Source organism: Leucoraja erinacea, chromosome 5 (assembly GCF_028641065.1).
Source record: "Leucoraja erinacea ecotype New England chromosome 5, Leri_hhj_1, whole genome shotgun sequence".
Classification (NCBI taxonomy): domain Eukaryota; kingdom Metazoa; phylum Chordata; class Chondrichthyes; order Rajiformes; family Rajidae; genus Leucoraja; species Leucoraja erinaceus.
In genome coordinates this window covers 93422098-93448821 of record NC_073381.1, presented here as the reverse complement: position 1 = coordinate 93448821, position 26724 = coordinate 93422098, and the positions used below count along the sequence as shown (strand labels likewise).

Genomic DNA, 26724 nt, shown 5'->3' with positions numbered 1-26724 from the left:
TTAAGAGTGCACGTACATTGTTAATTGGAATTGGTGTTACAGGCGATACGGGCAGCACAGTGATGTAGTGGTAGAGTTCCTGCCTTTCAGTGCCAGAGATCTGGGTCCCATCTGTATGGAGTTTGTACATTCTCCCTGTAACCACGTGGGTTTTCTCTGGGTGCTACGGTTTTCTCACACATTCCAAAGACGTGCAGGTTTCTAGGTTAATGTAAAAATTGTCCCTAGGTTGTCTAGGGCACGGATGCAGTGGGCCAAGTGACCTGTTTCCACAGTGTATCACTAAACACTAAAATAAACTAGACTAGGACTAAGTGGGACCCATTGGGTCCTCGTCACGCGGGAGGCCTGGTCCCCCAACGCAACACATTCCCCATTGCAATATTCCAATACTCACCTGTTCCCCCAACGCACCGTGTGGGGGGGGGGTGTGTGATGGAGGAGGGGGTGTGGGGGAAAGGGTGTGTGGTGGAGGAGGGGGTGCGGGGGGAGGGGGTGTGGGCGGGGGGGGTGTGGGGAGGGGGGTGGGGGGGGGGGGTGGGGGGGGGGGTGTGGGGGGGGGGGGGGTGTGTGAGGAGGGGGGTGTGTGGGGAGGAAGTGTGTGGGGGGGGGTGAGTGGGGTAGGGGGATGTGGGGGGAGGAGGATGTGTGGGGGGAGGGAGATGTGTGTGGGAGGGGGGTGGAGTAGGGGGGTGTGGGGCGGGGGGGGGGGTGTGGGGGGGAGGGGGTGTGGGGGAGGGGGGTGCGGGGGCGGGGGGTGGAGGTGGGGGGGGGTGTGTGGGGGAGGGGGTTTGTGCGGGGAGTGTGGTGGAGGGGGGGGTGGGGGGGGGTGTGGGGGGGGTGTGTGTGTGAAGGAGGGGGGTGTGTGGGGGAGGGGATGTCTGGACGGGCGGCTTTTGGAAGGGCGGCTTTTGGACGGGCCGCTTCTGCACGTGCTCACGGACTCGGCCCCGTCTCCAGGGTTTATTCTCCAGCAGGTGCCTGAAGTGGCGTTACCTTCATGGTGACTGACAGGTGAGAAGACCAATCTGCTGATCTCACGATTATTTAAACCTTCATAAACATAGAAACATAGAAAATAGGTGCAGGAGTAGGCCATTTGGCCCTTTGAGCCTGCACCGCCATTCAATATGATCATGGCTGATCATCCAACTCGGTATCCTGTACCTGCCTTCTCTCCATACCCCCTGATCCCTTTAGCCACAAGGGCCACATCTAACTCCTATTAAATATAGCCAATGAACTGGCCTCAACTACCTTCTGTCGCAGAAAGTTCCAGAAACTCACCACTCTTTGTGTGAAAAATGGTTTTCTCATTTTGGTCCTAAAGGATTTCCCCTTTATCCTTAAACTGTGACCCCTTGTCCTGGACTTCCCCAACATCGGGAACAATCTTCCTGCATCTAGCCTGTCCAACCTGTTAAGAATTTTGTAAGTTTCTATAAGATCCCCTCTCAATCTCCTAAATTCTAGAGAGTATAAACCAAGTCTATCCAGTCTTTCTTCATAAGACAGTCCTGACATCCCAGGAATCAGTCTGGTGAACCTTCTCTGCACTCCCTCTATGGCAATAATGTCCTTCCTCAAATTTGGAGACCAAAACTGTACGCAATACTCCAGGTGTGGTCTCACCAAGACCCTGTACAACTGCAGTAGAACCTCCCTGCTCCTATACTCAAATCCTTTTGCTATGAAAGCTAACATACCATTCGCTTTCTTCACTGCCTGCTGCACCTGCATGCCTACTTTCAATGACTGGTGTACTATGACACCCAGGTCTCGCTGCATCTCCCCTTTTCCTAATCGGCCACCATTAGATAATAGTCTGCTTTCCTGTTTTTGCCACAAAAATGGGTAACCTCATATTTATCCGCATTATACCGCATCTGCCAAACATTTGCCCACTCACCCAGCCTATCCAAGTCATCTTGCAATCTCCTAGCATCCTCCTCACAGCTAACACTGCCCCCCAGCTTAGTGTCATCTGCAAACTTGGAGATATTGCCTTCAATTCCCTCATCCAGATCTTTTATATTGTAAATAGCTGGGGGTCCCAGCACTGAGCCTTGCGGTACCCCACTCGTCACTGCCCGCCATTGTGAAAAGGACCCGTTTACTCCTACTCTTTGCTTCCTGTTTGCCAGCCAGTTCTCTATCCACATCAATACTGAACCCCCAATGCCGTGTGCTTTAAGTTTGTATACTAATCTCTTATGTGGGACCTTGTCGAAAGCCTTCTGGAAGTCTAGATACACCACATCCACTGGTTCTCCCCTAACCACGCTACTAGTTACATCCTCAGTACTTCAGTACCTATTCATAAAAGATTTTCGGAGATACCACAATTTACCTGGATGGGGTAACTATGGCAGTATAAATTATTGACAATGGTTAATATGAGCCAAAACTGTTTCCAGATATTCAAACCAGCCCTGACACTATTAAGGAACATATCGTCATGGCATGTCTCTATGATATTAACAAATCCATGGAAATAGCTAAATCAGCAGCATTAGCTACTAAAACTTATTTAGCCTGGGCTCTATCATACAATCCAGATAAATCTACGTTGACACCATCCACAACTATTGACTATCTGGTATTCAATTAACTCTACCCACTCATCTATAACATTGCCATAAGGAGAGTCAGCATATGGCACAACCTGTAACAATTAATGGTAACAATCAACCAACCATTCACCAAAGTGGCAAGAGTAATTGGGAATTTGTAGCAGCATTACCAGCTACTTAACCTGAACCTTTCCATTAGAGCTAAGGTGCTAATGTTTAAACAAAATAACCCATACCCAGAACATGGTGGCAAATGGACTAATCTGGAGTCGTCATCACTATATACACTGGGCAAAAAACCTAGTTGGAAATATTGAGTACGTTCTATTGGTAAAAGCATATTGTTCAGTAGTGCACCATTTTGCATGTTCGTTTATAAATTAACAACATCACAGTGGTGGCATATACCAAACCACTTGGGCGGAATAAAATCGATATCAAGTGACAATTTATTTAACAATTGTTAACCGTATGTCGTCAAACATATTTGACCATTAGCTACCAGGTGAGCTAAATACTGTAAACAGACATATTAAACCAAAGTATTTGCTGAAATTACAAAGCAATATGGAACACCAGATATCGATTTCCTTGTATTCCAATTGAATCACCACGTACCAATGTATGTCGCATGAAACCAAACTTTGAGGCAGCGGCAATGGATACATTCCCGCTGAACTGGAGGGGGGGGGAATCTAATCTCTATGTTTGCCCCTTTTTTACCTCATCAGTCATGTACTACGGCCTCATCAGTCGGGTACTACGCAAAATACAGATGGACTCTACTTCAGGTATTTTGATAGTACCCGACTAAACCCACAGTCATGGTTCCCAGTGGTCCTCGACATGGTCATTAAAACCCTAATGATTTTCCCAGTAGCCCAGACTTATCAACTCACCCAGTTTCAGGCATAAGTCACCCATGCCACGATAAATTAAACTACTGGGTTGCAGATTTGAAAAAACCACTGCTGGGCCTGGGTTGCAGAATTGGGAAGACCACTGCTGGGCCTGGATTGTCAGACTGCACTATCGACACGATGACAGCATCCCATCGCATATCCACTAGGGAACATACTTGGCGAACATCAAGAAGTGGGAAGATCCTGTTCAAATACAGGAACTAGATATTCAACTACAACAAAACCTGTACTGGAGTTCCTGGCAGGTCTTCACCACAATGAAGGACTCAGCTACTGCGCCATCAATACAGCCAGAAGTGCACTGTCAGCCTACTCAACTCAGCCACCATGACAACAGGGCAAGGGTACCACCCACTGGTGATCAAATTCAGGAGAGGCATATTCAACTCTAATCCCCCAGACCTAGGTACACCCAAATCTGGGATGTCAGTGTGGTCCTAGCGTACCTTAGGGGATGGTCACCAGCCAGGTCCCTCACCCTGGAACAGCCTATCCTGAAGACGGTCATGCTGATGGCCTTGTCTCAGCACAAAGAGTCCAGTTCCTCCTTCTACTACGATTGGACAATATGGTTATAACACCAGACCGTGTCACATTTACCATTCAGGGGCTGATCGAATAGAGCAGACCAGGAACATCAGGTCCAGTCATGGAATTCCGGGCATACCCACCTGAACCACGGTTATGTGTCATGACCCACTTATTGAACTACATCAACACAATAAGAAATCCCCGAGGGAGAGAAAAAGCCTTATGGGTCAGCCACAAGAAATCTCATGGTCGGTTGACGAGCCAAACTATCTCAAATGGCCCAAGCAGGTACTGGGAGCTGCTGGAGTAAATACTAACGTATATAAATCTTACTCCACCAGGGCAGCATCCACATCGGTGACTAAGAGGATGGACGTGCCTATGGACCACATCCTGGCTATAGCGGGGTGGTCTAGGGAGTACACGTTCCAAACTTTTACAACAAGCCGCTGGCAGAACCTGTATCGTTTGCAGAAAAAGTATTAGAATCTGCAAATATATAATTTAAGCCCAGGGGAGCATTTTGGTCTTGTTATTGTTAATAACACCATTATTGTTTTACAAACAGATTCATGGTTGATTACGATAACATACTTCCTCCCTCGAATGACTTCGGCAGCGAGTGAAGTATGAACTGTTACACGGTTTGAAATCATCGAGCTTTAAAATCTTCACGTAGTCACTCACGTGACTCCGAAGTAAAATACAGGTGCACAACCTTTTATCCGGTGTTCCGGAAACCGAAAAACTCCGAAAACCGGCCATTTTTTCCAAGATGGCGTCTGCACACCAAAGCTCGCGTTTGGCGCCAAACTTGACCCGAAACGACCCACGGTCAACCCAGGTCTGTACTACTGTAGCGGCTGCCTCCTCCCCAGAGACCGGGGAGACACTTAAACATCTGTAAATCATTGCTTAAATGTTAGTTTGGAGGACTTTTATGTGAAGGAAGGGGTGGGGGGGGGGTTGAAGGGATAAACTTTAATTCTTAGTTCCCTACCTGGTCGGAGAGGCGGGGAGCGATCAATGCTTTACCGGGTCGCCGTGCAGTAAGCTCCGCAGCTCTGTGGCCGCCAACCCAGCTGGAGCTGCGGCCGCCGCCGGTTGTAGTTCCGACCCCGGCAACTCTACCCCTGGCTGCGAGGCGCTCCAAATCCAGCGCCGCCCGCAGCCCCAGCTCCGCGAACGTTGGGTTGGCGGCCTCAGCGCCCTGGAGCTTACCGCACAGCGACCCGGTAAGGCATTGCCCGCTTCCCGCTGGTATCCCAGCGCTGCTGGGGTTGCGGGCCGCGCTGGATTTGGAGCGCCTCGCAACCAGTGGTCGAGTTGTCGGGGTCGGAGCTCCAGCCGGCGCCGCCCGCGGCCGGACGGAGCCCCCAGCTCCGCGATGTTGGGAGTCGCCGACCAGGTAGGGGACTAAGAATTAAAGTTTACCCCTTCACCCACCCACCCCATAAAATCCCTCCAAACTAACTGACTAACATTTATGCAATGATTTACAATGATTCCCCGGTCTCCGGGGAGGAGGCAGTCGCTCCAGACTTTTCAAGCCGCCCGCGCTACCTACCTAATCTACGCTAAAAATCTTCCATTCGGAAATCCGAAAATGTCCGAAATCCGACAAGTGTCTGGTCCCAAGGCTTTCGGATAAAAGGTTGTGCACCTGTAGTAAGATTAAACGAGAACTTATCAGTTTGAAGTTTGATCTGTATTTTATGAGGAGTTACGATGAGGGATTACGTGCCCTCCGCTCCCACCCTCAATTATAGAGATCAACTGGTATTTTTAGTTCACCTTTTCTTTACTATGTTTATTTCAATTATTGTGTTTCCTGTGATTCCACACCGCTGCTTTGAAGTATGTCACGCATGCGTGCTGGACGGGTTCTTCACGAAATCCCTCATCGTAACTCCTCATAAAATATAGATCAAACTTCAAACTGGTAAGCTCATTTAATCTTACTATTTTGTGTGATTTTATGGTGGTTTTATGGTGGTTTCACCCTGCTTGAAATGGTATGAAACTGCATTTGAATGTGGTGGCCTTGCACCCTGCATGAAATGGTATGAAACTGCATTTGAATTTAGTGTCCTTGAACCTTGCATGAAATGGTATGAATGCATTTGAATTTGGTGCCCATGCACCCTGCTTGAAGTGGCATGAAACACACTTGAATTTGGTGGCCTTGCACCCTGCTTGAAGTGGTAGGAAACTGCACTTGAGTTTGGTGGCCCTGCACCCTGCTTGAAGTGGGAGGAAACTGCACTTGAGTTTGGTGGCCCTGTGCCCCGCTTGAAGTGGTAGGAAACTGCACTTGTACCCTGCTTCAAGTGCACTTGAATTTGTTGGCCTTGCATCCTGCTTGAAGTGGTAGGAAACTGCACCTGAATATGGTGGCCTTGCACCCTGCTTGAATTGGTTGGAAACTGCACTTGAATTTGGTGGCCTTGCCCCCTGCTTGAAGTGGTAGGAAACTGCATTTGAATTTGGTGGCCTTGCACCCTGCTTGAAATGGAATTTCAAGGAATAGCCGTGTCAACTGCCAGCCCATCAGCCGTGAGTGAGCTGCCAGCACATCAGGCTTGAGTGACTGAGCTGCCACCCCAAGAATCCATTTGGCCCACAATGTCCATACTAGCCCTCTGGAAACCAGTCCCTTCAGCCCACAACACCCATATTAGCGCCCCAGAAAGTGTCCCCCCCCCCCACCCCTCCACTGGCCACCAATATTGGAATTGGTGGAGAGGGGGAATATTGCGTCGGGGGACCAGCCCTCCCGTGTCAACATGGGACCCAACGCGTCCCACTTAGTCTAGTAATATCTAACTGTCTGGGAAATATGCCAGTCTAGCACCACAGAAGTCCTAAGGGAGCTGGGCTGGCAGATTTATTATAATTTTACAGTGTTGCATTATAACAACTTAAAGAGTCTCTCTGTTGACAGCCATATCTGAAAATGAGATACCAGTCTAACAAAGATGCACCTCAAGCCTCCAGCATGCAAAACATTAGATTTATCACAACCCTTGATCTCCCTCTCTAAGCCCTGCAAGATTTGTCCTGATTTGCCTTTCGGAAATGAAACACCTCGCATTTACTCCATCTGTCATTCTTTGGCGCATTGGCCCAGTTAATCGAGATCCCGTTGTAAACTTAGATGTCAAATGTAGTCATCCACAAGCTTACCAACATGCCACGTATACTCACATCCAAATTGTTAATATAAATAGAGATAGTTTCTACAATGTGAATTGTGTGTAATACTAGTGATGAATTAGAGAATACAATTGTATTACAGAGGCCTGAATGGTCACAACACGAATTTGATCAGGAACTAAAAAAATGCCAAAAAGTTCAATTTTAGAATTTTTAGAGATGCAGCGTGTAAATAAAGTGTACACACCCCACAGTAATCAGACAGCGTTCTGAAGAATTTAGTTGCTACATTAATCCAGGCTGGCTACTGAAATCTACAAGTGAGCGTTTCTATTGCCACTTGGACAATGATACTCCTTTAGACAATGTAACATACAAACATCAGTATTTTTGCAGTAAAAAAAATAATCTTTTGAAAATCCTGTGGGGAGTGATGAAAATCTTCACTTTTGTAAAACAATCCTGACAATGAGGGATTAGCAGACTTGCAATAACTGTTATTGCAAGTCTGATATTCTCTAGCCCTAAACCCTCTTTTCCTCATTGTCACAATTGTTTTACAATGCAATTTTTTGTAACACAAGATTTATCATGAACTAAGCTATTGCATTAGAATAGAACTGCCTGCAATGAACAATAGTCGACCTAGCACCGATCTCTGTGACACATCACTTTGCAAGCCCCCAGTCTGAAAAACAACCCTTGACCACCACTCTGTCTCCTACCTTCAAGCCAATTTTGAATCCAATTGGCTAGCTTGCCTTCGATCCCATGTGATCTAACCTTCCCGACCAGCCTGTCATGCGATATTTTGCCAAAGGTCTTGTTAAGGTTCATGTAGATAATGTCTACAGCACTGCTCTCATCAATCTTCTTGGTCACCTCTTCAAAGAAAAATCAATCAAGTTCATGAGACACAATTTCCCATGTACAAAGCCATGCTGACTATCCCTAATCAGTCCTTGCTCTTCCAAATGCACATAGATCCTGTCTCACAGAATCCCCTCCAGTATCTTACCCACCACTGAGGTTAGGACAACCCACCTGAATTCCCCAGGTTTTTATTTTCAGCTCTATCTAAATAAAGGTATGGCATTAGCCACCATCCAGTATTATGGCACCTCACCAAATATTTTCGATGACATAAAATATCGCCCCACAATTTCTTCCACGGTTTTCTTCCCAGGGATTTATCTACTGTACCTGAATGGGTTTTAAGACATTCAGTACTTTTCTGTAAAGTGGACTCTCTTTAAGACATCATTATTAATTTCTCAAAGTTACCTACCATCCATGTCTTACTTTGCAGTAAATAAAAATGAGAAATTTTCATTTAACACCTCAACTATTTCCCGTGGCTGCACAAATGGGTGATCTTGTTATATTGATATAAATGCAGCTTAATCCATCAGACCCAAAGATCAAGAGTGTTTTATTGTCATATGTCTAAAACAGAACAATGAAAATCTTACATGCGGCAGCACCTTCCATCATGACCTGTCTATTGAACTCGTTCTTTTTAAATTTTTGTATTTGCCTCAAATTTCTCATATGCCTCACATATGCTTTGGGTCACTACTGTTTGTAAAAAAAAGGAATTTATTTTGAAATGTTAATAAAAAATGTCAACCTTACATTTTTTCCAAATACTCTTTCATTAACAGATTCACCCTCTCAAGCAGGCTTATTCTCTTATTAGACAGAGCCTTGGTCACACAATCGCCAACCTTACAACACAGAACACAAAGTGTTGTTGAGTCTTGGCATCTACTCCTACAGTACAAATTGCGCTCTGAATTTTCAATTTCCACCTTTGCAGCCAGCGTGAAAATCTTGTACATTGCTCTTAAATCCTTTCAAACACCAGCGCAAAAGCTATCTCCACAAGGTCATATTGACATCTATCTGTTGAAGTGTTTCTTTCTTGTGATACTGTGTCTCTGACATTAGTGGCATTGCCTTTATTTGTTCCCTAGTGGGAAATGAATAGCTTGCATTACGTACACTGCCTACAGGGACCACCAGTAACCCTGGAGGCATCCCAAAACATGTTGCAACTATACCTCAGAAATAGAAAGCTTGGAAACATGGTACCAAGATAACAACCTCTCCATCAATGTTTAAATGGTGTTGAAGTGGAAAAGGTCGAGTCTTTCGAGTTCTTAGATGTAAATATCATCAACAATCGTCCAACCACATTGGTGATTTCCAATGTGGCCAGTGGTGATCTTGTTTGTTGATGGTCTTGGGTGCTCAGAATTGATTTTTTCCACTTATAGGTGGTTAGATCACAGCTATGAGTGAGGCAACACTGCGGCGCAGCTGGTAAAACTTCTACCGCTCAGTGTCAGAGACGCAGATTCGATCCTAACCTCAGTCTGTCTGTGTGGAGTTTTCACGTTCTTAATGTGACCGCATAGGTTGGAGGTTAATTAGCCTTCTGTAAATTGCCCCTAGTGTGTATTGAGTGGATGGGAAAGTGGGATAATAGTGTGAATGGGTGATTGATGGTTAGTGTGGACTCGGTGGGCCGAAGGGCCTGTTTCCATGCTGTATCTCTAAACTAAACTAAATATTGACACAATGTCCAAGAAACCACACCAACTCCTCTACGTCCTGAGAAGCTAAGGAAATTTGGCATGTCTCCGAGACTCTTGCCAATTTCTTCACATGCATCATAGAAAGCATCCTATCCAGATTCAACAAAGATTGGTAAGGTAACTGATTTTCCCAAGACCACAAGAAATTGCAGACAGTTGTGAATGCAACTCAATCCATCAGACAAAGCAGTGTTTCCCCATCCCCCCATCAACTCCATCTATACTTCATACTGCATCAGGAAAGAAGCCAATGTAATACATTTTCTCTTTGCTCATTTGCTCTTCTCCACTCTCTCCCATCTGGCCAGGAGATATAAGAGCATGACAGGGGCAGCTTCTTCCCTGATGTTATTGGACTCTTGAACGTTCCTTTCACATGCTGGGGATTAATCCCCAATCTTCCAATCTACCTCACTGCAGCCTTAATCTTTTTTTACACTTTCTCCGTAGCTGCATTCCGCACTTATTTTTTTCTTATCTGATGTACGCATGGATTGTGTGAATTGCATGCATAGCTTTTCCTATTGTGGAAGAGGCTGCAGGGGACCTGATAGAGAGATACAAATTATTAAGGACATAGACAGATTAAATAATAGGACACTTTTCCCCAAATGATTGTGGTCTCTAAAACTAGAGGACATAGGTTTAGAATATTTGTCAGGGATCTGAGGAAGAGTTTTTACACCCTGGGGTGACTGAAATCTGGAACACGCTGTCTGAGGAAGTCCAGGCAGAGACTTTCACTACAATTTGGAAGTTATGTACGAGCACTTGAATCGCTAAGGCAGAGTGTTTCTGATCAAGTGTTGGAACGGGGGATACGTATGGATGGACCAACACGAATATGATAGGCTGAAGGACTCGTTTCACTGCTATATCACTCTGACAGTGTAGCCTGTTGAGCCCTTCAACGTTGTGCTCGGTCCACTAATGGGTACTGGATCTCCTGGCTACCAGCCATTTTAATGCACCTTCCCATTCCCATGTTGACCTTTCTGTCCTGGGCATCCTCCATTGCCAGGGTGAGGTCACACACAAACTAGGGGAACGGCACCTCATATTCCACTTGGGTAGCTTACAACCCAACAGTATGAACGTTGAATTCTCCAAGTTTAGGTAACTGCTAACTCCCCCACCGCCTCAAACCCATTCTCTCCTGTACCTTTTCCCCTCCCTTATGTGCACTGCCTGGACTACTACCCATTTCTCTCCTCCACAACACCCTCCCCCCCACCTCCCCTTCCTACTACTTTCCTCCCCTTGACTTCACATCATAATTCTTCAAAGCTACCTCACACCTTCAGTTCTCTCTAGCCTTTGTGCCAACCATCTGCCTGTTTAAAAAAAAAACCCTCATCTGTGTTCACCTATTACCTGCCATGCTTTGTCCTGCCTCTCCTCTTTTCCAGGTTTCTTTCACCCCCCTACAATCAGTCTGAAGCGGGCTCTCAACCTGCCTAGTTTCTCCCGTACTTTGTTTCCACATACACAACACAACTCTCCCAACACAACCACCTTCTGTTCCTGCCAATGATGCTTTACGAGTGAGCCTGAACCAAGACCCTAGTTCCTCCATAGAGAAAGACCCTTTACCAGTAAAGGTAGTAGAAAAAGGACATCAGGTAGAAGGACGCCTTGCACCAGGCTTCTTTCTGGCAGTAATTGAGAGTCTCATCATTCATCACCGTTGCTGGATCGTACATCAGCTCATTACTGTCCGCAGGGCTGTGGAAGTACCTGCAACACACAAAGAACACAAAGACCCGACTTTATTTCTGAAATATCCTATGTAAGTCCTCCCACACCGTCCACCTCTAACCTCACATCCACAATGCACAACTTAACAACAATCTCTCGCTGAATGAAGATTTCCAACACATTGCATAACTGGATTTCTCTTCCCCTCAATCCTAAAGAGCCAACATATTAGATTCAGATTCAGATTCAACTTTAATTGGCATTGTCAGTGTACAGTGCAGAGACAACAAAATGCAGTTAGCATCTCCCTGGAAAGGCGACATAGAATATGAGCAATAAATAAATCTATTTACATGCATACATTCATAGTGTTTTCCTGGTGGGAGAAGTGTCCGGGGGGAGGGGGGGAGGGGGGTGATTGGCAGTCACCGAGGTACAGTGTTGAGTAGTGTCACAGCCGCAGGGAAGAAGCTGTTCCTGGACCTGCTGGTCGGGCAACGGAGAGACCTGTAGCGCCTCCCGGATGGTAGGAGGGTAAACAGTCTATGGTTGGGGTCAGAGCAGTCCTTGGCGATGCTGAGCGCCCTTCGCAGACAACGCTTGCTTTGGACAGACTCAATGGAGGGGAGTGAGGAACCGGTGATGCGTTGGGCAATTTTCACCATCCTCTGCTTTCCGGTCGGAGACAGAGCAGTTGCCATACCATACTGTGATACATTTGGTAAGGATGCTCTCGATGGTCCATCCGGGGATGCCGTCAGGGCCAGCAGCCTTACGTGCATTAGTCCTACTCAGTGCCACGTACACGTCGTAGGGTGTGAGTGTGAGGGGCTGGTGATCGGCAGGGAGCACAGCCTTGATGGCTATCTCTAGATTGTCCCTGTCGAAGCGGCCATAGAAGTGATTAAGCTCCTCATGGAAGAAGGCGTTGCTGGATGTGAGGGTGGTATTGGTGGGTCTATAGTCCGTGATGGCCTGGATGCCTTGCCACATGCGTCGGGGGTCGGAGTTGTTGTTGAAGTGCTCCTCAATCCTGAGTTTATGGCAGTGCTTGGCCTTCTTGATGCCCCTCTTCAGGTTAGCCATGGATGAACTGTAGGCTCGGGCATTAACCTGAAGAAATGTCCAAATCTTCAAAAATAAATATCGATCCTATTATTCTCTCAAAATGTTGAACATCTTAATGAGATTGCCTCACAGTCTTCCAAAACCCAGTAGGTATCGGCTCCATTCTATTTTTGTAAGAAACCCCTCAACCACAATATCGACCTAAGGTTCCTTCACCATATGCATTGATCTTTTAGGTACAGAAAATAAAAGTGTAGAGTCACAGTCAAATAGCATGGAAACAAGCCCTTTGGTCCATCATGCCCATGCTGACCAAAATGCTTCATCTACATTAATCCCGCCTGCCCACGTTTAGCCCATGTCCATCTAAACCTTTCCAATCCATATATCTGTCCAAATGTCTTTTAAAAGTTGTTATAACACCTGGTTTAATGACCTCCAATGGCAACTATTTCCATGTACCCACCAGCCTTTGACTAAAAGTGTTCTCTTAGGTTCCTATTACCTCTTCAACCTAAAACCTATGTCCTTTAGTTCTTGATTTCCCTACTCTGGGTAAAAGACTGTGTGCATTCACCCTGTTTATTCCCCTCATGACCTTATGCACCTCGATAAGATCACCCATCAGCCTCCGGCGCTCCAAGGAATAATGTCCTAGCCTGCCCTGCCTCTTCCTTAAGCTCAGCCCCTCAAGTCTTATCAATATCCTTGGAATTCTCATCTGCACTCTTTCCAGTTTAACAACATCCTTTTTTGTAGCAGGGTGACTAAAACTGAACACAATACTCCAAATGTGGCCTCACCAACGTCTTGTACAACTGTAACATAGCATCCCAACTTCTATACGCAATACTCTGACTGATGAAGGCCAATGTGCCAAAATAATTCTTGACCACCCTATCTACCCATGACACCACTTTCAAGGAACTATGTACCTACACTCCTGGATCCCTCTGCTCGTCAATGCTCCCCAGGGCTTCATTCATTGAGCTGCCATTCACTGTGTAGGTCCTGCCCTAGTTTGACTTCCCAAAGTGCAACACCTTGCACTTATCTGCATTAAACTCTATAACCACTGATCAAGATCCTGCTGTAATTTTTGATTACATCTTCACTGTCTGCAATAAAAGGACTATAAAAGGACTGGAAAAGCTAGATGCAGGAAAATGTTCCCAATGTTGGGCAAGTCCTGAACCAGGGGTCACAGTCTTAGAATAAAGGGGACGCCATTTAAGACTGAGGTGTGAAAAAACATTTTCACCCAGAGAGTGGTGAATTTGTGGAATTCCTTGCCACAGAGGGTAGTGGAGGCCAAATCACTGGATGGATTTAAGAGAGAGTTAGATAGAGCTCTAGGGGCTAGCGGAATCAAGGGATATGGGGAGAAGACATGCACGGGTTATTGATTGGGGACGATCAGCCATGATCCCAATGAATGGCGGTGCTGGCTCGAATGGCCGAATGGCCTCCTCCTGCACCTATTTTCTATGTTTATACGCAATGCTACACACTTTAGTGTCATCTGTAAAGTTATTAATCATGCTGTAATCATGCCTTCTCATCTAAACAGTTGATGTAAACCACAAACAACAATGGGCCCAACACTGATCCCTGAGCCACACCACGAGTTTTCCTGTCCGAAAAACAAACACTCAGCATTACCCTCTGCTTCTTTCCATGAAGCCAATTTTCTATCCTGTGTGCTAACTCTCCCTGGCTCCCATGAGATCGAATCTTCCAGAGCAGCCTACCATGTGGAACCTTGTCAAATGCCTTGCTGAAATCCAGATAGACAATGTCTACAGCTCTGCCATCATCAAAAATGTTGGTTACTTCTTCAGAAAAATCAGCTTAGTAAGACACAATCTCCCACATACAAAACTATGTTGACTACCCCTCAACAACCCGTGTCTATCCAAATGCATTTATCTCAGTTGCCAGTAATCTGTCCATCACAAACGTTAGGCACACTGGTCTGTAGTTCCCATGCTTTTCCTTGCAAGAGGAAATTTGGTGGCTGAGACCGTAGTGCTGTGCAGCAGACCATGGTACCGTGTCTATGCCCTGGCCGTAGTCCTGGCTCGCCCGCCACAAAGCTGGGAAACCCGTCACTGAGCCCTGCTCGTCTCTGAAGGCCGGAGAGGACGGTGAAGAGATTCAGGATAACGGCGGCAGCGAGGGATGCAAAGAACAAAGGGCCGATACATGGTTCGGCTGTGGGAGCTGCAATGCACCTCACTGGTGGAGTGGTCCACTGAAGGCCCTGCAGGAGCAGGGGACTCAGCTGGTTCGGATGCCGCTCCAAGAAGCCAAGAGCACAAGACTAGTGTTGAAGGGGCATCTTGATCAGCATTGGCACGTTGGGCCATAGGGACTCTATGACTGACAATTAATAGTTTTTCACCATTTAAGAGATATCCTGCTCTTAAGATAGACACAAAAATGCTGGAGTAACCCAGACAGCCAGGCAGCATTTCTGGAGAATAGGAATTGGTAACATTTCAGATCGAGACCCTTGTTCGGTGTGAACCAGCATTTGCACATTAGCCTTCCTACACATTATCTCTGTTCTCCTCTTCTCCTTCTGGAAAGGCAATCCTCACATTTGCCCACATTCCACTCTACCACAATCTTGTACACTCATTTCATCTGAATATAGCGCTTTACAGTTTCTTTGCTTCTTTCCACCGCATTCTCGCACTTGTTTAATTTGGAGATACAATATGGAAACAGGCGTTTGGCCCACTGCTCCACGCAGACCATCAAGCACCGGTTCACACTAATTCTATGTTAGCGCACTTTCTCATCCACTCCCTGCACAATACAAGGCCTCTGGTGCTGTGTCCCTCTGGTGCTGTGAGGCTATCAGCTGTATCATTATGCCATCCTTGACTTTGAACATCACCAAGTTAGATGAAAATACAAAATATAATCCATTTCATTTACTTTGAATAACAGAGGGGCCTGTGAACACTCCATCGATCTGCCAACATTTAAAAAAAATCATTCATTCCCACATTTGTTTTTTTAATCTTTTACCAGCCCTCTATCATTGCTGATATTATCCCTGCCCCAGGGCATCTCTATTTAAGGCAACAATCTTTCTGCATGATATCATAGGCTTTTGAAAATCCTACATACATTGATTCTCCTTTATACAGTATATCCTGATAAATCCTCAACAATTCTATTAGATTTGTCAAACACGATTACCCTCCTATAAAAACATGCTTTGCATACATATTCATGATTTTCTTTTAAACTCTATTACCACATTTGATGGATTCCTGGATTCTGCCAAGCACAGATGTTTGCACTGTGTGGTTCTCTATATTTTTCAGATCCCTCTTTCAAATAGTGATGATACATTTGTTATTTGTGAACCATTCTGTTGGAACTGTGGAATTTTGGTCATCTGCGCTCACTGCAGCCTCCTCTTTTAGGTTAGTTTGGTCTGGTTTGGTTTAGTTCAGAGATACAGTGTGGAAACAGCCCTGCACTTTTTCTCACAGAGAGTGGTGAGTCTGTGGAATTCTCTGCCTCAGAGGGCAGTGGAGGCCGGTTCTCTGGATGCTTTCAAGAGAGAGCTAGATAGGGCTCTTAAAAATAGCGGAGTCAGGGGATATGGGGAGAAGGCAGGAACGGCGTACTGATTGGGGATGATCAGCCATGATCGCATTGAATGGCGGTGCTGGCTCGAAGGGCCAAATGGCCTACTCCTGCACCTATTGTCTATTGTCTGCGCCAAAGGGCGATCACCCATACACTAGTTCTATCCTACGCACTAGGAACAATTTACAGAAGCAAATTAACCTACAAAACTGCATGTCTTTGGAAAGTGGGAGGATACCAGAGAACCCTTAGAAAACCCACACGGTTACATGGAGAACATAAAACTCTGTACGGGCAGCACCCATAGTCAGGGTCTCTGGCGCTGTAAGGCAGCAGCTCTACCGCTACACCACTGTGCCGCCTGTGAAGGTGCAAACCCGTGGGTCACAGGGATTCTTCTGGATTTTAGTCCCATTGATTTCTCCAGAATTTTATTGGCTATGTTTAAAATTGGATCTTTGGTTTCTCATTTCATAAGCTAAAGTCATCAAGGGCCACTTTCATAGTTGTCCCATGATACGTTCCAGAAAACGATCCCAAATCTGTTCTATGAACGCATCCCCCATCATCTTTTTTTTCCAAGTTCACATAAAGATTAAGTTCTCCTGGGGTTATGACGTTACTGTTGTATAATCTTCTTATGAATGTTTCTCTCTCAATAGATGTTTCTGCAGTCAAAGGCTCTGTGAAATACTCTAACCAGTGTTTCCTGTCCCTTGATATCTCTCATCTCCACCACTATTAATTATGGCTTTTGTGTAAAAAGGACTAAAGCCATTGTTTACTTGTACTCTTATGTAATCCTTTGTCATCACACATTTCACCACCATCACCCATCCCTTGTTGCTTTTCCATTTTGTCTGCTCTTTTTAAACATCAAGGATCCTGCAATATTTAATTCTCGACCTTGGTTACCATGCAACCACAACAGCAATAGATCAAACCTATTTGTAACATGTTTTTACCATTGGCCTCTTCTTTGTTTTACAGAAGCTTTATTCATTCAAATTCAATGCTTTACCTTTTCAGCTTATTTATTTTTCCTTGCATTCTTTATTGACATTCTCTTATTATAAAATGGCTTGTGCCTTCCTGACTCCATCTGCTTATTATTATCCAAGCTGCAGCTTTGTTCTTTGGTGTGGTCATTTTCCTTCAAATTTACAACCATTCCCTTCTCTGAACCATTCCCCTTTTGCAGAACTTAGGTTAGCTTACGTTTCAATAAAGGTGACTAGATTGTCCATATCCTTTAGTTTATTTAAACAAATCAGTACTAACCATCGATCAAAGGTACTGGAACCCAACAAGGGAACATGTTTATACAGTTATACTATCTATCAAGGCTAATGAGGTGGTACATATATGGTTGCATGCATAACCATCCACATCCCTTCCCGTAAGATAATTAGCAGCAACAGGCAATTATAAAGACCTGCACATAATAACAAATAGAGAGAACATAGAAACTAAGCGAAGTACCGATCGGGGCCCGCACAACTCTGAGAGCGGGTCCGACCTTGTCACTCCCCTCCCCAAAGGCAAAGGCAGCGAACGGAATATGCAGCCTGCAGGTGTAGAAACCGGCGAGGCACTAGAAGGGGAGGACGACGATTTTTTTTAAAGAACAGGAGAGCCGAGATCAGGTTTCACAGGAGCCGGTGTTGTAGGCGCTGTGGAATGACAGCAGGGGCACATGGGCCCGAGGAGGAGGAACAGGTAAAGGAGGGATGCCGACAAAGAGATCAGGGAGGAGGCTCACGGACAGCACGCAAATGTCGACTGCAACGATATACAGTGCCCTCGTAATCCACCAAATAGGACCGAGGGGAGTCAGCCAGCCCTACAACAGTTGCAAGCTTAGAAAAACCAGTAGAAGTCTGCATGCGAACCACCTGGCCCGCGGAGAGGGAAGGTAGAGGACGACAAGACTTGTCATGAGATCGACGCTGGATCTCATGGCGATGAGAGATGCGGCGGTGGACCGCCTCAGGGGAACGAACCACAGGAGTCAGGGATTGTTGAGAAATGGGCATAGGAGGACGGAGGACGCGAGACATGAGCCGTTGGGCAGGAGAACCCAAAACCCCATCGCGAGAAACATTACGCAAATTCAGGGAGGGAACAGAAATTCAACTGGAGGCGTGGGTTCGAATCCCACTTCTGACACCATGTAAAGGTGACTAGACGTTGTCCATAGTCCTTTAGCTAGGTCTTTATTTAAACACTAATAACACACGTTCCAGTACTAACCACAACTGGTCTACACACGTACTGGAACCCAACAGGGAGGGAACATACAGAGACTACAGTTATACTATAGAATGTGGGAGGGACGATATGCTAATGAGGTAGTTACATATATGGTTGCATGCATAACCATCTACAGTTTCAATAATGTATTATTTAGTTTATTTAACAAATCAGTTTATCGATCAAAGGTTAATTAATTGTTTATTTACATCTATCAAGGTGGTGGGTGGGTGTGATACTTATATTTACCTCCAAATCTGTAACAAATAGAAGAAATAGAAATCAAAGTTGGCCGTTCAGCTTGAGACCTTGTTTTCCCAATAAATTATGCCCCTGTCCCACAGGCGATTTTTTTAGGCAACTTCAGGCGACAAGGCTGTTGCCAGATGGTCGCTGGGGTGCCGCCAATATGGTCTCTTCAGTCACCCAAAGAATTGTAGCGTTTTTCTGGTCGCCACCGGATTTTGAAATGTTCAAAACTTTTCGACGACAGTTGGCTTGTCGCAGGTTGTTGCCAGGATGGCGTAGGTTGTCGCCGGTGCTGACTTCAGTGAATTCCATTGGCGACTACCTACGTCAACCTACGTCAACCAGCGACTGGTACCGGCGACTGAATTATCTTCAGTTGTCGCCGACAGGGTCGTACCTTGTCGCGGGAGGACGTAGGTTGTCGTAGGTGTGGTCGTAGGTGGACGTCCTAATGGGTCGCTGGTTATCGGTAGCTTGCCGTAGCGTAACGTCCACTAGGTGGAAGGTTGTTGTAGACATTGTCGTAGACACTGTCGTAGGGGGATCCAGTCGCCGGGTTTTCGGCAACCTGCTACGACTATGATAGTCGCCAAAAAAAATCGCCGAAGTGGGACAGGGCCATAAGACTTGTGACGGTTGATCCAACTTTCCTCAAAACCTTTTTCCCCACCCTCACCCCACCTTTGGTTAAACATCTATTTCATCTTACCTCCAAAGATTGTAGAAGAGCAGGGGTATATTGAGACCCAATGTCAGCCATTCTTGTGCGCACAGGAACATGATACAGAACAAGCCGTGAATAGAATATTCTGGGAGCACCAGCTATGTATAGAAATATAACAGGCATTAACACCACAAGGTCGAGAACAATAGTTTTCCTTTTGCTCCTGACGTTTTTCACTTTTACTTTTACCCCCCCCCCCCCCCCCCGAATTCTCCCTAAAGTTTCCACTATATTTGGGGTAATTTAGAATCTAAAAATTCTTGAAATATGGGAGGAAGCTCATGTGGTAACATAGAGAACATGCAAACTCCACACATACAGCACCTGAGGGCAGGACTGAACCAGGGTCTCAGTCCTGTTAGACAGTGGTTTTCCATTTCCAGTACTACAGTACCACAGTGCCTAGACTGCAGGTTGAGTAATGCCTACGGCTCTGGCCACTGGGAAGGTATGGATGCACTGGAGATTTTTGAAGAAGTTACCAGGACTGGGAAATTGTGGCTATGAGGGCTAATTGGTTCAGCTACGTTGATTTCTTTTAGAATGAGAATCTGAAGGAAGCAAAACACAAAGTGCTGGAGGGACTCAGTGGGTCAAGCAGCAACTGTAGAGGAAACTGACACATTTCAGGTTGATATCCTTCTTCAGACTGATAGGAATAGGGGGAAGAAAGCTGGAATAGAGGGGTGGGGGCAGGACAAAGCCTGGCAAGTAAACAGGTTTTAATTGACAGATGAATGGAGTAAGTGACAAAGGCTGGAGGTGAAAAGGAGATGAAGGGCATCAGATGAGGAGAGAAGAGGAGTGAAATGTAAAGCCAGAGTGAGGGATATAGGTGAAATGGGGATGGAAGATGGAGACTTGTGGATGGAAGCTGAGTTGGAAGGAGGGGATAGAAGCAGTTTAACTGGGGATAGTGGGAGAAATCAGTAAACACTGGAGTGGGGGAAACACAGGGAAGAGAGAGCGGGTAGGGGGAATATTCCCAATCGGAATAAGAGGTGCTGTTCCTCCAGTCTGCGTGTAGCCTCGCCTAGCAATGGAGGAGGCCCAGGACAGGAAGGTCAATATGGGAATGGGAAGGAGAGTTAAAATGGTTAGCAACCGGCAGATCCAGCAGGTCTTGGCAGAGAGAGTAGAAGTGTCATCTTCACTTATTCTCGCCGTTGTAAAGAGGGATACATCAGGAGCACCAAATGCAGAAGATGAGGTTTGAAGATGTGCCTGTGAACCTCTGTCTCACCTAAAATGGTTTCTGGGGTTCCTGTATTGAGGTGAGGGAGGAGATAGATGTAAGGACTGGTGTGACATTTCTTGTGGTGGATGGGGGAAAGTACCTGGGGAGAGGGGGGTGATGGATGGGGGTTTGGTGAGAAGGGATGAGTGAACCAAGAAGTGGCTTCAACGGAAGTCGAAAAGGGGTAGGGACGGGAAGATGTGACTGGTGGTGGGATCACATTGAAGGTGGTGAAATATCAGAGAATGGGCGTTGGAAGCAGAGGCTGGTGGGATGAGCCAGTGAAACGGATTTAGCCCAGAGGGAGACTGGACACCTCAGGAGCAGCCTAGAGGGAGACCAGAGACCCTGAGAGCAGGACTGCTGGTGCTCTTCCGGGAAGTGGGGTCGTCAGGTCGAAGATAGACACAAAATGCTGGAGTAACTCAGCGGGTCAGGCAGCATCTCTGGAGAAAGGAATAGATGACGTTTCAAGTGGAGACCCTTCTTCAGATCTGGGTGAGATAATCAGATCCTTGTGGTGGAGCCTGCTAGTATGGCAACTGCAATTTCTGTAACATTACAATTCAAAGGAGAAAAGCAGGAAGAAATATAAACCGCTAGTTGCTTCACAAATGGAATTTGTGTATACTTTCATTGTCACACTTTGAAGAGGATGTAAAGATCCTGGGCAGCTGCAGAAAATATTTCCTGGAACACATCAACAAATGAGGAGTTTCAGCTGTGGTGTAGAACTGGGGACACTGAGACTGTTCTCCTTTGAGCAAAGAAAGTTGAGAATGCATTTGGCAGAGGTATACAAGGCTATGTCTGGTTTAGATAGGGTGGAGGGGAGCTGCTTTTAATTAGGGTTAGTCAAGGAGCAGGTGTAAACCTTCGGTAAAAATATTGAGGATGATGTGAGGTTATCATCAGGAACTCACTGGTTGTAGCAGAATAAATCTGAGCCAAATGGAAATTGGATGGGCACCTGAGGGGAATAATGTACACAGTTCTGGGAGAGAGTGAGGTAATGGGGCCAACAGGATTGCTCTAATAGGAGCTAGCATAGATGGGCCTAATGACTATTCTATGACTCCATTATTCTACATCATCTCATGTAGTTCTAAGATACGCTGGCCTGAATTCTTGGCCTGCATCCAATTATCTTTCTCAGTGCAGGGGAGTTGTGGAATTGCTCCACATTGCTTCAGCAACAGGTTTGGGAGACAAATCAGCAAGGTTTCCTGCTAGGATCTGGTCAAACGCTGTAGAACTGGATGCTACTGAGCGGCTTGTGGGTGGATTACTGGAGACATAATATAGGTCATACTGCACAATGCAAGGCTGGGAGAGTGCAAGTTAGATAAAAGTCCTCAGCACAATGATGTTGATAATACCTTGATTGAAGATACATCTCACATTCTCTTCCAACACACCGCATAACGCAAAATCCTAACATAAATGCATAAGCTCCATAGAGACCTGGGGCCCCAAAATATCTCAGTCACCAAGTCACTTACCCTTCTCAGTAAGTAGCAGATCCGCTCGATATTTCTCAACCTCTCTCGCTGGGAAATGTAAAAAAGAGTAAATAACATATTCATCTCCTGACAATCAACAGTCAAATGCAAGATCTCCATGAGGAGGCCTAATTATTCTTCAGGGGCTTCAGAGAAAGGGTCTAGCGGTTGAATCGAGTTAGACAGAGAGTAGCTAAGGGTTTGGGAGGAGAGGGACATGTCCTGGGTGAGAGGAGCTGAGAGAAGAGGGACTGAGGGGTTGGAGGGAAAGAGCTGTGGGGAAGTGGCTGTGTGGGAAGAGACTGGGGGATGCTGACGGGAGAGGCACTGGGCGAGCGGCTGAAGGGGAAGGGGCTGCTAGGAGGGGCTGAGGGGAAGAGTTGGGGGAGATGGGCTGAGGGGAGAAGAGGGGCTGAGTGGAGGAGGCTGTGAGGGAGTGGCTGGGGAAGGTTTGAAGGGAGAGAAACTAGGACAGGGTGAGTGGAGAGAGCCTAGGGGAGAGGGAAAGGGGCTGAGCAGAGGGAGACTGGGGGCTGAGGGGATAGGGACTGAATGTGTGAAGAGGCTGAACCAACAGTGGCAGAAACAATCATTTGTTTCAAGAACAGTTACCAATAGGCATACTGATCCGTTCTCATGCTTGAAACAAATTCCTCTCTCCCTCGATGGAATACAGCAGAAATTAAACATCTATTTTGTAATATAGGGAGTCTGGGCTGTACTCACTGCGTGGAGTGGGTTGCACTGGTCTACAGGACTCCTGAGATCTGTTCGCAGTTCATCAAATGCAATTATCTGAAATGAAGCAAAATTAAAATCCTCATTCTGCATTCCCATTGCAATGCATAAATAGAGATAGGCACGTGTACACACACAGACACACATTTGTTGGTGCTGTAATCATGCAAACAAGCAGAGAATGTTCTATTAAACTTCTAAGTTGTGCCTTACTGATGGAGTATTAGCTATTAGAGAATACTAGCTGTAAGGATAGATTGGACAAACTTGGATTGTTTTCTCTGGGTGTCGGAGGCTGAGGGGAAAGTGATAGAAGTTTAAAATTATGAGAGGCATAGATACAGACTTTTTTCCCAAGATAGAAATGTCAAACAGAAGAGGACATAGCTTTAAGGTGAGTGGGGACAGGGGATGTGGTGGGGTGGTGTTGTTGGTGGAAGCAGATATGATAGTAATGTTTTAGGGGCATTTAGACAGACATTTGAACATTCAAGGATGGATGGATGTGGATCTGTGCAGGCAGATGGGGTATATTGAATTTGGCATCATGTTTTGCACAGATATGGTGGGCTGATGGGTCTGATCCTTTGCTGTACTGTTCTATATTCTATTCTTCAAAGCAAGTTGTTGATGGAGCAGCTGAGGATGTGTTGTTTAAGAAAGAACTGCAGATGCTGGAAAAATTGAAGGTAGACTAAAATGCTGGAGAAACTCAGCGGGTGAGGCAGCATCTATGGAGCGAAGGAGTAGGTGATGTTTCGGGTCAAGACCCTTCTTCAGACTGATGCGGCGGTGGGGGAGGGGGGCGGAAGAAGAAAGGAAGAAGAGGCAGAGACAGCAGCTGAAGATGATTGTGTTTAAGAAGAAACTGCAGATGCTGGAAAATCGAAGGTAGACAAAAGTGCTGGAGAAACTCAGCGGGTCCAGCAGCATCTATGGAGCGAAGGAAATAGGCAATGTTTCGGGCCGAAACCCTTCCCTTGAGGAACTCCTATTGCTGAGGCAGTTGATCAAACTTAAAAGTATCCAACCATCATTAATTCTGCATGGTGTGACTCCAACCAGTGGAGTGTTTGTCGATGGATATCCGTTGACTTCCGTTTTACCGGGGCTCCTTGATGGTCCAGTTGATCAAATGCTACCATGATGCGAAGGAGAGTCACTTTCACCTCAGCTCCGGAATTCAGCTGTATTGTTCATGTTTGGACGCAGGCTGCAATGAGGTCTGAAGTCGAGTGGTCCTAGTGAAACCTAAACCTAGCTTCAGTGAGTGGGTTATTAGTGTGTAAGTGCTACCAGGAAGCACAATCGGTGACAGATTCCCTCGCTTTACTGATGATTCAGAATGGACTAATGCGTGACTATTAGCCAGATTGAATTTGAATTACTACAAAAAGTAGTAAACACTGCCTAGTCCATCATCGGCTCTGACCTTCCTTCCATCGAGGGGATTTATCGCAGTCGCTGCCTCAAAAAGGCTGGCAGTATCATCAAAGACCCACACCATCCTGGCCACAGGTAGAAGGTAGAAGGTACAGGACCTTGAAAACTGCAACAACCAGGTTCAGGAATAGCTACTTCCCCACAGCCATCAGGCCATTAAACCTGGCTCGGACAAAACTCTGATTATTAATAACCTTGTGCTGAAGCAAAGCAAGAATTTCATTGTCCTATACAGGGACACATAACAATAAACTCACTTGAACTTGAACTTGAATTTATCCTGAAAATCAAAAAAAAAGTGTGGTATACACACTAACATAAATAAACACTCCGTGGTACATATTTATAAAGATAGACTCAGAATTGTCCTTTAATTTATTGATTTAGTTGATCACTTGAGAAACTACACAGACATTAACAAAGCTGTAATCTACACACAGATTTACACAGACACTTAAAAGGATTTTCACAACATTCAACCAGTTTCGGGGTCACCAATTATCCACTGAATTCCTTCTCTGGACCTTTAGTTCAGCTTCACACAACAAAGAATAGAATTATATCAGGGAAGCAGTTCTGCCCCTGTCCTCCCATTCATAAGATTATGGCCGATCTGCATTCTACACTCTCATTCTCATGCACTAACACCACATCCCTCGATTCTTCTCACACCCAAAAACCTACATTTGAAGGTCGGCATGATACTGTGGTAACTCCATGTTACTTGGCTCAGCTAATTGCTGATCTTTATTTAATGATGTCCTATGGATCCGCAACTGTTATCTGTGAGTTTCAACCACTAGTTGCCAGCCTAGTGCTGAAATATTAATGTCTGGAGTGTTCTGAATCACAGCCAGTCACTCCACAGGATCTGCATAATACTGGCCTTTTTGTTGGATTTTCAGCGCCAATTATCTTCTTAACTGCTAGATGCCCCAACATGGTAGAGTTTCAGGCACACATGCTCTCCTCTCTGACCATTTCTCTTTCTCCATCTCTGATTAACAGATTCTAAATGCCAAAGCAATGTACCACATAAGCTGGGCATCTGAAATAAAAACATTCAATGAGCATGATATCATTTGTAGAGGGAGAAAAGGAATGAACTTGTCAGGTTGATAACCATTAATCAGCTTGAATTTGGAGTAAACCATCTATGAATGAAATAAGGAGACATTTCTTTGGTCAAAAGATGGTTAATCTTCAGAATTCTCAGTCATTCTAAACAGATAGACACGTTTCTCTATATTAGAGAAATCAGGGATATGGCTATAGAGAAGGAAAATAATGTTTGAGGTAGTCTGCTGACACACAACTGTACTGCTAGACTCAACAACAACTTCATCAACAAGTTCGCTGATGACACAACAGTGGTGGGTCTCATCAGTGACAATGATGAGTCGGCGTACAGGATGGAGGTGGAGCTGCTCACAGGATGGTGCAAATCCCACAACCTCATACTCAACGTGGGAAAAATGAAGGAGATGGTGGTTGACTTCAGGAGAGCGGGAAAACAACATCATACACCTCTGCACATCGATGGAGCTGATGTGGAAAGGGTCAGCAACGTGAAGTTCCTAGGACTCCACCTGTCAGATGACCTGACGTCCACGACCAACACCACAGCACTGGTCAAGAGAGCCCAGCAGCGACTACACCCTCTCCGAAGACTACGGAAAGCAGATCTCCCCACTACACACATACAAACTTTTTATAGGGGGACAATCGAGAGCACATTGACCTACGGCATCACTTCCTGGTTCGGGAGCTGCAAGGCGTACGAACGGCACCAACTAGACAGGATTGTGAAGACCGCCAGCAGGATTATTGATGCTCCACTCCCTTTCCTGCTGGACATATACAGGAAGAGATGTATCAGCAGAGCCATCTCCATCATCAAAGACCCCTACCACCCATCGCATCACATATTCTCCATCCTGCCATCTGGGAAGAGGTACAGGAGCATTAGCTGCAAAACCAGCAGGATGCTCCTCAGCTTCTTCCCGCAGGCTATAAGACTGATAAACGGACTTTGCCCCCTGCCAAAGTATCGCGCACCAACCACCAACCTGGACACACTGCAGCAGAGCCACTGTCGTGCCGCTGCCGATCGGAACGCCTGTTGATGTTTAGTAGAGAGTAGAGTGTTTAATTTGTTCATGATATATGTATTTTTATTTCTATTTATTTTTTACTGCACACTGAATGGACACTGGTTGAGCAACATTTTTTTGTTTCCTCTGGGTATGTGAGTACTCAGGAAAATGACAATAAAGATATACTAAATTATACTATAAATGACAGAGCAGCAAGGGCTAGAATCACATTCCTGTTTGTTATGTCCTTGTGTTGTCACCAAATGAAGAAGTGACCTTTCTAGTATTGCCAATTCCTCTAGCAATTTTAACCAACCTGAA

The 26724-nt window shown here is 45.7% G+C and overlaps 1 protein-coding gene across 1 annotated transcript in view; it reads right to left on the bottom strand.

Annotated features, from left to right (window-relative positions):
* Positions 1–26724, bottom strand: part of cnih3 (cornichon family AMPA receptor auxiliary protein 3) — a 50436-nt gene that overhangs the window by 6731 nt on the left and 16981 nt on the right. Inside the window, exons 2-5 of the mRNA XM_055636273.1 lie at positions 22853–22921; positions 22127–22174; positions 19373–19485; positions 11377–11520 (exon numbers count right to left, since the gene is read on the bottom strand). Coding sequence (XP_055492248.1) covers positions 11377–11520; positions 19373–19485; positions 22127–22174; positions 22853–22921 — 374 coding nt within the window. The remainder of the gene's footprint in view (positions 1–11376; positions 11521–19372; positions 19486–22126; positions 22175–22852; positions 22922–26724) is intronic.